Below are 13,115 nucleotides of genomic sequence, written 5' to 3'. Positions count from 1 at the left end.
GGAGGCATATCCCTGTAGGGTTGCACAAACCTCCTTCATTGTCAGCTGTACCCTGACTGCTGTTAGGAGCGATTGTCAGACCTTAAGCTGGTGCAGTGGGCCCTGGGTTCCTCCTGGTGCAGGACAATGCCCAACCTAATGAGGCCAGAGTGTGAAAGCAGTTCCTGGATGACGAAGGCATTGATGCCACTGACTGGCCTTCTCATTCCCCTGACCTTAATTCAACTGAGCACCTATGGGACGTTATGTATCAGTGCATGCACAAGTACCACCACAAATACCCTGATCCAGATCTGGGAGGAGATCCCCCAGGACACCATCTGCCGACTCCTCAAGAGCATTCCCAGACCTTGTTGCATTCAGGCACGACGGGGCCATAGACACTAACAAGTCACATTATGAGTTACCGTGATAAAATTCAAGCAAGTTGGATCAGCCTGTGATTTCAATTTTTACTTTGATTTTCAGTGTGATTTTGAATCCAGCCCTCTGTGGGGTGATGATTTTGGTTTCCACTGACCATCATTTTGTTCTCAACAAGTTATACAGTGTACATCAGTAAATATTTTCCACTTGAATAATTCGTTCAGCAAGATCTGATGTGTGATTTAAGTGTTCCCTTAATTTTTTTGAGCAGTGTATATATATATAACAAAATACTAAAGGCAAGAAGCTACAAAATAGTCATGGCATAGAAACGCCTGTTACACACCTGTCACTACAAGCTTTAATATATATGTGATTGCTGCTTCACAAAAAAGCAGCAGAACAATCTGTCCAGTCAATTGAAAATGGCACCTCACTGAAATAACAAAGCAATGTTCTGTGCTTGACCTGGCAGCCATGGATATGTCTGTTCTCCTCCACTGGCTTTTCTCAGTGCACACAGAGTCCAGTAATGTGAATTTATAGCTGAAAGACATTAACAGTGTGAGCTATTATTAGATTAAAACAATGGGCATGAAATATGTTCAGTTATCCACATCTTGGTATTTTTCAGTCCAATTCTCTTACTAGTTCTTTTGTAAATTTTGTATGGTACAGATTTCTTAAATCAAGACATGACTTTCTACCTGGAACAGACATGAAGGTCACTTTATGTTTTATTGAAATATCTAATTGAATAGCAGACTGGCTAATTTGCACTGATGCATTGAATAATGCTGGCAATTTCCCACAAAATGTATCTGAAAGGGCCATGCCTTTCAGCACATGAAGGACGTAGACACTGTGTGCACTCTTTTATATAACAAGGTGAGACAGACCTTAAAAGTCTTTGGAAAATATTAAGATATGGGTTGTGAGGTGAATAAACTCTATAGATCTCCATGATTAGGCTTTGTTAAACTTCACAGTCATGCGTGAAGTCATGAAGGTAATTCAAAGGCAAACCAAGCTTTGCATCAGCTTTGTCAACAACTGCAACATTACTTCAAAAAAAAAAAAAAAAAAAAAAAGTGGTGGATGTTTACAACACTGTTTGGGTTACAGTGACACCACTCACCTTTATTTTACAAATTAATTTGGCTAAGCTGGGATACAGAAAGGATCTATAAATATAAATGTGCAAACTGCCAAAATTTTCAAAAGTTAAAACCTCATGAGGATGAGCTTTTGTCTTAAATTGCATCATACTGTATAGTCCACCTCATGACCTGAGTCGACTACATGATTGGCCTTGGCTCATGACATCAGTATCTGTGTTGTACCTGTACAGCCTTGAGTGCACGGTCAGCATACAGTACTCCAGCAGTTATGTCTACCACTGCTTCATCTCCCTCAGCCAGGATGACATGGGGGATGTGCTGACTGAAGTTGTCGCTGCTCAGGATCATCATAGGAACCTTGTTCCTCTGCAGGGTGTTCTTAACCATCTGGTAACTCTGACTTCTCTCTGGTCCCATTACCAGGAGTCCTGTTTGCCTGAGAGGGGAGATCAATGGAGATAAATATGGCATCTTGGTAAGAAATGGTCAAGACACATGGAAGCCTTTACAAATCACCAACCGTGTAACACCTGCAGTACTAATGTTAAAGGAAAATTTAAGTCTAGAGGATACACTAGCATTATTACAACATTCAAACAAGGTAAAGACTACAAGAAATCAACCTCACACTGGTTGGATACAAAGGTGTAAGCACAGCCATAATGTTGGCAAAAATCCTCATTGCTTACAAAATTAGAATTACTGCCACGCAGTTGTATGCCTCCATGTCTGTAATATCAATAGATGATTCACACACATTTTCCCTCATTAGCACAAAAGATCTACTAAATCAGCACAGTTTCAAGGTAGACACCCAAGATTAAAGTCACCAATTCAGTATCTGACCAAATGTCTCCTCCCCTTGTGTTCCTGAGATATGACATTGAGTAATGTCCATAAAAGTGTTTTTGCAGAACATTACAATGTCACAGTGAAGCTGCCCTTTGACCTTTTGGATATAAAATGTCATCACCTCATCATTTTATCCTGTTAAACATTTGTGTGAAATTTTATCATAATAAGTTTTAAGTTATGGGCAAAAACTGTGAGGTCACAATGACCTTGACCACCAAAAATCAGTTTATTGTTGAGTCCAAGTGCCTGTTTGTACCAAACATACATTTTGCAAAAAATGAGTGAGATAAACACACAGAAAACTTTATCTTGTTAGATAATACAGATGTTGACAAAGTTTTCCTTTGGGGACATTATTTGCAGTTCATAAACCACAATATATCGCAGTATATTTTATTACAATACTCAGCATATCACAACACATTTTAAAACCTAGTAATACTGTATCGTGACTAAAGTATTGTGATAATACCATGTCGTGGAGCCTCTGGTGATTCCCACCCCTAGAAGAGGACCTGGCCTGTTGGTATCAGGTCAACACCTCCCTTAATATCAACGGGTCCTCAGTGGAGAGGGTGGATAGTTTCAAGTACCTTGGTGTCCACATCCCCATTCAGTGGTGAGAAAGGTAAGGCAGAGACTGTTCTACCTCAGACGCCTGAGGAAATTCCGGGTATCCCCTCCAATATTGAGGAATTTCTCTTCTGCACCATTGAGGGTGTCCTGGCAGGGAACATCACTGCCTGGTATGGAAACATTACTATACTGGGCCCTGTTACCCAGAGCCTTCGTAGCGCCACATGCATCGTAAGTTGTATCTTAAGGTCTCCCTTAAGCTTACGGGCTGTTTCTCAGGGTTTCCTTAGTGAAGATATATCTTCTGAAAGGTATATCTTAAGAAGGGCAGTCTGAAGCACTCGTAAGCTGTCCCTTAGTGATACACTCCGTTCATCCTGTCACAGTTTTAGCTTTATTAGGCCAAAATTATGCTTTTTAAATGGACAGTTGCAGTATGATTCACATCTAGACTCCTTATGCAAATGACATCATTAGTTTAAAATGAACTTCATGAAAAATAATAATGAATATTGAATATTACGACTATATAGGTTTATTTATTTATTCATTCATTCATTGATTCACTCATTTATTTAATGGAGCTAACAGGATATGTTTTTTCTGACAAGGCTACAGGCTGTACCCTACCACTATATACTGAATATCTGACAGATACTTGACAAATTGATCAAATTGACGTCTAATGAGGCCGGCTGGAAACTAATCAAGCAGGTGGCTCCATATAGGCAATCACCGCATCACCTCTGCTTGCTTCATTGTAGACGAGATTATGGATGCATTACAGTGGACGGGGCTCTGGAGCGCTCTGTGCCGGCTTCTAACGCCTGGGGAGGGCTGCCCAGCCCCGGGCTGAGCGGGAGACAGTCCACGGGACTTCTGGAAGAGAAAGTCCGATGTATGAAGCTGACAGGCTGGCTTAATCAGAGGAGATCTTCTACCAAGATGCCTGAGTGGAGTGACCGGTTCAGGGGCGAGGAGAGAGCAGCAGGGGGGACGCAGTAAGCCCAGGCCCAGAGGAGGGGGCAGAGCGCTGCAAGTAAACATCATGTTTGTCCAACCTGGAAAAGTTTTCCTACTGTTTTTGTTTCATTCACAGAGATGTCTACAGGAAAAAATAAAGAGGAACCCAATCAACACACACACACACACACACACACACACACACACACACACACACACACACACACACACACACACACACACACACAGAGCAATGAAACGTGGATATGCTGCTGCTACAGGTGCCTATTGTGTGACAACAACAGATTTGCAGTCTGTACATTGACAGAACTGATGTTGGAAAACTTATATGTAAGACACAAACTGCCATTGAACTGCAATGATGATGCTGCAATAAATGTTTCAATAACAAATGCATTATCGGTGAGCAGCAATCACTTTTCTCTGCTTCATCATTGGTCTCCTTGTTTATAACGGGGGCATGTAAGTCATGTTTTAATGTGATATGCTTCAGGGGATTTGTCCTGAAACGGTGCCAAAATTTTCGTCTGGAAGGAAATTTATTTTTAAAGCGCTGCTTTTAAAAATACCCGTGTATGTGTGGACTAGGCTTCAAATAGATGAGCAGATGTTCTGTAAAAGGCAAAGCCTCATTTATGATATAATATTTGATGGAAGTAAAATTATTATGGCAAAACTTTTTATATTAAAATGTCATTTATTTACCTTTATATGAGATCAATCGATGTGTGCAGCATTGATTAATAAACTGTCAGCACCGTGATGAAGGACAGCTCCAACTTACGATGTACCTTAGCAGCTCTCCTTACGAGCACCTGCTAAGGGACAGTTTGGGAAACACTCGTAGGAAAAGAAGTCCCTTAGCTAAGGTATATCTTAGAGACCTTCGTAGAGCACTAAGGTACATCGAAACTGGGAAACAGGGCCCAGGATGGCAAGGCCCTGCAAAGAGTGGTTTGTTCAGTTGAATGTACTGTAGGCGCTGATATACCCTGCCTAAGAGATCTTTACACCAGGTGCTGCAAGAATGAGGCCAGGAGAATCATTTAAGATCCTAGCCACCCAGATAACTGCCTTTTCTTCCTGCTGAGGTCAGGAGGAAGGTACTGGTTACACCAGGCAGCACTGAGAGGCTCAAGAAGAACTTCTATACTTCATACATATATATTAATTATTACACACAAATCTAAGGAAGTAACTGGATTACTAAATTTCACAAGACTTGTAGCTTACATGAATTCATGTGACAAATTGATTGAATAATTGATTGACTACCATGCAAATTGATTATTACATTCATGGTATTTCTTAAATTTGGTGATCCACTTAATGTCTTCTCCCACTGTCATCAGGTCAAACTAATTTACTTATCTATTTGTAACCCATTTTGCTTAGATATATATTTCTATTTTGTTTAGATATGGAGACTTTTTGCACATGTCAAACTGCTGGGGTACACTAATACAGAATTGTTTTGGATAACAAACATCCTGTTTTGTTGTTTAGGTGTGAGGTGTTATTGTAAGAGGGCAATTGCAATTTTCATTGCAAATTTCATTTTCAAATTTTTTTACCAAGTGTATTTAATCCAAATTAATGCTTTTGCAACACCAATCACATCAATTCTTGACATATTTGTTCAGGCAAGTTTCCGCAGTGCCATTTCCACATAACACTATCCCGACAAGTTAAACTTCTTAACCCAGAAACTTGTAACCTCATGCCATTAAAGTGTACTTGTGTATCAACCTGGCTGGTCTCTGGTGCTTCATGTTAAAGGACAGTCAAAGGGATGGGAGAGAAATTGATGTAAGTACATCCGTCTTAGATCAGTGCACCCACCCATTGCTGTTTGAGAGAAACTGGGATTGGAGACTCTATAGTTTTGCTTTAGTAGTATCTAACCTTTAGCGCTGACCAGGAAGTGACAGGTCAGTGGCAGTCAAAACCAACTGCAACAGCTCCTGAGGTGCTGAGAGGACAGCAGCCAAACAAACTGTATTGACCAGGCTGGCTAAGATTCTGTTTAACAAAAATGTTTTTGGTGTATGAGTATTATGAAGCAGACAGAAAGAGTTAATACATGTTATTTGTTAACCTGTGGCTGCCGAACTACTTTTGTGGGTTTACAGTAGTTTACCAGTTCATAATATGGAAAAACTTGGAAAGATTTATGACTTGAATGGTATTTACACTATACAAGGTGATCAAGAAAAAAGGAAAGCATACATAAAGGGTCGCATATTGACCTGCAATGTCATGCATATTTGCATGCATATTTTCTGTTCTGAAAGATAGTGAGAGACATGACTTCCAACTCTTTGGAAGACGTTATTGCAGTGGATTGGCCATAACCTCCTGTACAGGCATTTGTGTCTGACACACAAAACACTGTGAGTGAAATTGTTCAGACATTACTAAATTTCATTTAGATTTCCAAAACAAGTCCTGTTTTGTCACAAGATGGGCTGTTATTGGTTACTCCCATCCCTCTGTAAAGTCTAAACTCCAGAGTCTTTCTTTAAAGTCTTAATCATCACGTATCATCTGTTAATCTGTAATCTGCTGTGCTGGACAAGTTACTTGGAAAATGTACTGAGCTAAGATACCAGCTGCTCTACATCGAAATAAAGTTTCACAACATGGAGGCTATCTCCAGAAAAAAGTAGCAAGCTAAGCCACAAGAAAATGGCATAAGTAGCTTGCTAATTGCAAAGCTACTTTTATTTTATTTTTTACTTTAATAGCATTATTTCAGTGAGAAGAAAAACTGTCAGCCAAACAAATAGGTGGCAAAAATGATCACTTTAACTGTTTGTTATAAAGTAACAGACTAAAATTTAAACTTTCCTTTTTCTTTTTCTTTTTTTTTTTTGAAGACTTTTGACATTATATGTCATGTCATATGGAAGTGCTTCCCTCATCTACATGCCTCGGTGTGGTACTGGCATCAGTCACATTAATTATTCTCAGTTTTATTATTCTTACTTTTATCCAGACCTCAGCAGAAAACAGTCTGCTGTACTTCAGAGCTTTTCCTGGGAAAAAGAGCTTGTAACTTTTGTGGACGCTACCACGCTACTCGATCTATTAATTAACTTCACCACTGAAAAGCTATTTAACTCAGAAAGTAGTGACGTTACTACCACGCTACTGAGAAATGTAGTTAAGTTGGTAACTTGTAGTGGCTACTTACCAATTATTACCAGTACTGGTAATCTGTCATAAACAATTACTTACTTACTTTATTTACCCATCTCTCCTGTCTGTATACCATAAGAAATACTGTTTTACATTTGTCTTTACAAGAAAACTTGTACACAAAGGCAACATATTAGCATGTAGCAGAAAATGTAATATTAACCCTGTAAGGCATTGTTACAACTGTTACATCACTTTTAGCTGTCCCAAAAACAAACCTGCAAATGTTTTTCTTTTAAAAAGACCATATTTACATAGTCATTAGGTCCTATTGTTTAGCCTTGCAATGCCATTGGAAGGTAAATGTGCAAATAGGTCTGGCCATCAGGCCGTGAACTCATACAACTTGCAAATTTTCCTGGATGCACATCTAACTGTTTTACTGAACTGGATATATCAACATTGAAGTAAGTAAAATCCCTGAAATATTTTTTTTTGTGATTATTAGAATGTCTAGAACATGTAAATACTAAATTATTGATGAATGCATGCATCAGATTAGATTTTCAGCTTGTTATGTCACTGTTGTAATTTTACAACTTTGGGTGAGGATGGTAGTCAAAATAGCATACGCACCTTACACGTTACATAGGGACATTGCACTTCTCAAATGTTCACATGGTAAAATACTTACTTATTACTACTAGAAATATAATGTATTTGATGATTTGCAATTTCTAAATGTGCTTTATCTGTTTAGACTGGGTTGTGGGAGAGTTACTGCCTCAAGCGAGGGAGTTCAAGTATCTTGGGTCTTGTTCACAAATGAGGGTAGAATGGAGCATGAGATGGAGCGGCAGGTTGGTGCAGCTTCTGCAGTGATGCGGGCGCTGCGCCGGTCCGTCGTGGTGAAGAGGGAGCTGAGCCAGAAAGCAAAGCTTTCAATTTACTGGTCTGTCTACGTCCCAACCCTCACCTATGGTCATGAGCTCTGGGTAGTGACCGAAAGAATGAGATCACGGATACAAGCGGCGGAAATGAGTTTCCTCTGTGGGGTGGCTGGGCTCAGCCTTAGAGATAGGGTGAGGAGCTCGGACATCCGGAGGGAGCTCGGAGTAGAGCTGCTGCTCCTTCGCGTCGAAAGGGGTCAGCTGAGGTGGCTCGGGAATCTGATCAGGATGCCTCCTGGGCGCCTCCTGCTGGAGGCATGTCCCACTGGTAGGAGGCCCCGGGGCAGACCCAGAACACGCTGGAGGGATTACATATCTCGCCTGGCCTGGGAATGCCTCGGGGTCCCCCAGGAGGAGTTGGAAAGTGTTGCTGGGGAGAGGGATGCCTAGGGTGCTTTGCTTGACCTGCTGCCCCCGCGACCCAGCCCAGTATAAGCTGGATGGATGGATGGATGGATGGATGTTTAGACCAGATCTGAGTAATTCTGCATGAATAAATGATTTCTTGTTGTGGTATTTCAAGCCCTTTCAGTAGCAGTATTTGAAACCATGGCTGTATTTTATCAGTAAAAATACATATACAACTGTTTTTCTGAGCGTTGTTTGTTTGCTCAAGTATCTAAAGCCAGACACTGGTTGTGTAGGATGGTTACTGTATGGGTGTAGAGACAGGTATGAATGTTCTGGACTCTTGGGGTGTAAGTGGTCTGGGGGTTCCTTTTAGTATGTTAAAGGGCCACTGTGTAAAATGGGTTGAAAACCGTTGAAAACAGTGACATCAGTGGTCAAATTCTAGATTGCAGGGCTCACTCGCTCACCCCTCCCGTCGGGTAAATGTGGCCTCGTAGGAACAAAACCTCTTGCGCAGACACGAGTTTTTCAGGAGTAGGTCTATCTAGCGACGAGGATATTGTAATGAATCACTCACGAGCAGGAGACCAGAGTAGTGTTCGGGAAAAAGGCCAGTTTATTTGAGCACTCCAAAAACTCTCCACACTAACACTCCAGGGGGTAAAAGACTCCGTCCCAAACTCTGACTCTTCTAGCGTAACACACACACTCCATACACACATACTCGTTTACAATACCTAGTGGATACCCCCTCCCCTCTCTGCTCCACCAACCTCCAGCCCGCACACTGACTGACAGCGTAGCCGGTAAACAGAGCTCAGCTGTTTATTTAGCCTAACGATATCTCCGGACTATAGTAGCTGCAATGGACAACTTTGAACGCGATTTTGAAGAGTTTCTTGTAGCGGACACAGACCCAGAGCCATACCTGTTTGAGCCGGAGCATACAGATGAGGAACTCCATGTGTTTGATGCTGAGTGGGCGAGAAGAATCCACCACTCCCATTTTGCTGCACAGAATGGGATTCGGTGCTACTGCTACCATCGTTGGGGAGATATATCATCAGGAGGAAAAGCACCGCAGAGAGTGCATCACAAGGAGTGAAGTTGCGTCCTCTTTTCCTTGCAGATGACGGTTCGGGTTCATTCTCTCCTGCTGTGTGGTAAGTGTAGTCCATTCGCAAACTTTATAACTAAAAAAACTTTTCACTACTCTCTATCCACGAACTACTAACACTCTCTGCTGTTGCCTCCTCCTTCTTCCTTCCTTCCGCTGTCTTCGTTGGTTTATTTATACACACGAAATGCATTCTCTGGCTAGCTGGATTGTCCGCTCGGTCTGCCGTACATACATGGCGGCGCATGATGGCGACCTCTCTAAAGCAAGGCCCTTGCTATATATATATATATATATATATATATATATGTATATATACACACACACACACACACACACACACACACACACACACACACACACAGGTGCTGGTCATATAGAATATCATGAAAAAGTTGATTTATTTCAGTAATTCCATTCAAAAAGTGAAACTTGTATATTATATTCATTCATTACACACAGACTGATATATTTCAATTGTTTTTTTCTTTTAATTTTGATGATTATAACTGACAACTAATGAAAATCCCAAATTCAGTATCTCAGAAAATTAGAATATTACTGAAGACCAATACAACAAAAGGATTTTTAGAAATGTTGGCCAACTGAAAATATAATGTAATATATAAACATGAAAACTATGAGCATGTACAGCACTCAATACTTAGTTGGGGCTCCTTTTGCCTGAATTACTGCAGCAATGTGGCGTGGCATGGAGTCGATCAGTCTGTGGCACTGCTCAGGTGGTATGAGAGCCCAAGTTGCTCTGATAGTGGCCTTCAGCTCTTCTGCATTGTTGGGTTTGGCGTGTCGCATCTTCCTCTTCACAATACCCCATAGATTTTCTATGGGGTTAAGGTCAATCAATTCAATCAATCAATCAATTTTATTTATAAAGCCCAATATCACAAATCACAATTTGCCTCACAGGGCTTTACAGCATACGACATCCCTCTGTCCTTAAGACCCTCACAGCGGATAAGGAAAAACTCCCCAAGAAAAAAACCTTTAACGGGGAAAAAAAAAACGGTAGAAACCTCAGGAAGAGCAACTGAGGAGGGATCCCTCTTCCAGGACGGACAGACGTGCAATAGATGTCGTACAGAACAGATCAGCATAATAAATTAACAGTAATCCATATGACACAATGAGACAGAGAGAGAGAGAGAGAGAGAGAGAGAGAGAGATGCAGGTAATGACAGTATCTTACAACAACATTAATGAAAGTAATAATATTATAGTTATAGTTCTGGTTACTGCGGTACAATATGTTGAAAGTATGTATTAATACCTGGCAGTATACATGTGTGACAATAATCATATGTGTATAATAACAGAAGAAGTATGACTAATGACTAATGATGGCAGCAGCAGCAGGAGGCATCTGGCGGGACCACGGCAGCAGCACAACCACACACGTCACGCTGTCCAGGCACCGCTGTGATATGAGTTAATCTGAGAGACAGTGGAGCACAAAGGCTCCGGAGAAGAAGCCGAGTTAGTGACATCCAGAATGGCAGAGTTAGCTAGATGCAGTAATAGGATACGAGAGAGAGAGAGAGAGAGAGAGAAGGAGAGAAGGGGCCCGGTGTATTATAGAGGGGTCCTCCGGCAGACTAGGCCTAAGTCAGCCTAACTAAGGGCTGGTACAGGACAAGCCTGAGCCAGCCCTAACTATAAGCTTTATCAAAGAGGAAAGTCTTAAGTCTAGTCTTAAATGTGGAGACGGTGTCTGCCTCCCGGACCGTAACAGGAAGATGATTCCACAGGAGAGGAGCCTGATAGCTAAAGGCTCTGGCTCCTGATCTACTTTTGGAGACTTTAGGGACCACGAGTAACCCTGCGTTCTCAGAGCGCAGTGTTCTGCGCAAGTCAGGTCAGGCAAATTTGCTGGCCAATCAAGAACAGGGATACCATGGTCCTTAAACCAGGTACTGGTAGCTTTGGCACTGTGTGCAGGTGCCAAGTCCTGTTGGAAAATGAAATCTGCATCTCCATAAAGTTGGTCAGCAGCAGGAAACATGAAGTGCTCTAAAACTTCCTGGTAGACGGCTGCATTGACCTTGGACCTCAGAAAACACAGTGGACCAACACCAGCAGATGACATGGCACCCCAAACCATCACTGACTGTGGAAATTTTACACTGGACCTCAAGCAACGTGGATTCTGTGCCTCTCCTCTCTTCCTCCAGACTCTGGGACCTTGATTTCCAAAGGAAATGCAAAATTTACTTTCATCAGAGAACATAACTTTGGACCACTCAGCAGCAGTCCAGTCCTTTTGTCTTTAGCCCAGGCAAGACGCTTCTGACGCTGTCTCTTGTTCAAGAGTGGCTTGACACAAGGAATGCGACAGCTGAAACCCATGTCTTGCATACGTCGGTGCGTGGTGGTTCTTGAAGCACTGACTCCAGCTGCAGTCCATTCTTTGTGAATGTCCCCCACATTTTTGAATGGGTTTTGTTTCACAATCCTCTCCAGGGTGCGGTTATCCCTATTGCTTGTACACTTTTTTCTACCACATCTTTTCCTTCCCTTCGCCTCTCTGTTAATGTGCTTGGACACAGAGCTCTGTGAACAGCCAGCCTCTTTAGCAATGACCTTTTGTGTCTTGCCCTCCTTGTGCAAGGTGTCAATGGTCGTCTTTTGGACAACTGTCAAGTCAGCAGTCTTCCCCATGATTGTGTAGCCTACAGAACTAGACTGAGAGACCATTTAAAGGCCTTTGCAGGTGTTTTGAGTTAATTAGCTGATTAGAGTGTGGCACCAGGTGTCTTCAATATTGCACCTTTTCACAATATTCTAATTTTCTGAGATACTGAATTTGGGGTTTTCATTAGTTGTCAGTTATAATCATCAAAATTAAAAGAAATAAACACTTGAAAGAGAGCTGTGTGGAATGAATGTATACATTATACAAGTTTCACTTTTTGAATGGAATTACTGAAATAAATCAACTTTTTCATGATATTCTAATTATATGACCAGCACCTGTATGTATATATATATATATATATATATATATATAAGCATCATTATAAGGCTACGAAAACCAAACAAATTTTATTTTATAGCGATTATACACTTATATAAACATATTAATGGGTAGAATATTCAGATTCAGATTCAGATTTGACAATAAACCATGCCAAATATTACACACTGGCCCTTTAAGTAGAGAGTGCATTAGGCTAGCCAGACAGTATTGTGTGACTTCAGTAGAATATATCACATAATTAAGATTCATTTGCACCAAATCCTGCACAGAAGTTGAGAGGCCCTACATTGTGGGTACCTACAATAAATATATGAGTGGTGTGGATTTGTTGGACTCATTTGCTGCAAAATACAAGTTCCCAATGAAATTCCACTGCTGATACATTTACATCTTCTGGCACACCATCATCCTCTCCGTCATCAACGCCTGGCTCATCTACAAGTGGGACTGCAAAGCTTGCTGTATTCCCAAGAAAGAGATGCTAAACATGAGAGGGTTTCAGATGCAACTAGTATCTTCTCTCATCCTGGTAAGCATCCATTTCTGTTGGGACAGGGCAACCATCTTTAGGCAGTGGGAGCCTTGTATCACCACTGATATCACGGAGCCCTTTGACATCCATGACAATAACACCACAGAGACCTGTAACTGCTCCA

The 13,115-nt window shown here is 41.3% G+C and overlaps 1 protein-coding gene across 1 annotated transcript in view; it reads right to left on the bottom strand.

The window, feature by feature from the left end:
* Positions 1 to 13,115, bottom strand: part of pipox (pipecolic acid oxidase) — a 90,610-nt gene that overhangs the window by 57,673 nt on the left and 19,822 nt on the right. The window contains exon 3 of the mRNA XM_049576813.1: positions 1,710 to 1,923. Within this exon, the coding sequence (XP_049432770.1) occupies positions 1,710 to 1,923 (214 nt within the window). The remainder of the gene's footprint in view (positions 1 to 1,709; positions 1,924 to 13,115) is intronic.

The sequence above is a fragment of the Epinephelus fuscoguttatus genome, linkage group LG5 (genome assembly GCF_011397635.1).
Source record: "Epinephelus fuscoguttatus linkage group LG5, E.fuscoguttatus.final_Chr_v1".
NCBI lineage: Eukaryota > Metazoa > Chordata > Actinopteri > Perciformes > Serranidae > Epinephelus > Epinephelus fuscoguttatus.
This window is presented reverse-complemented; position numbering and strand designations above follow the sequence as displayed.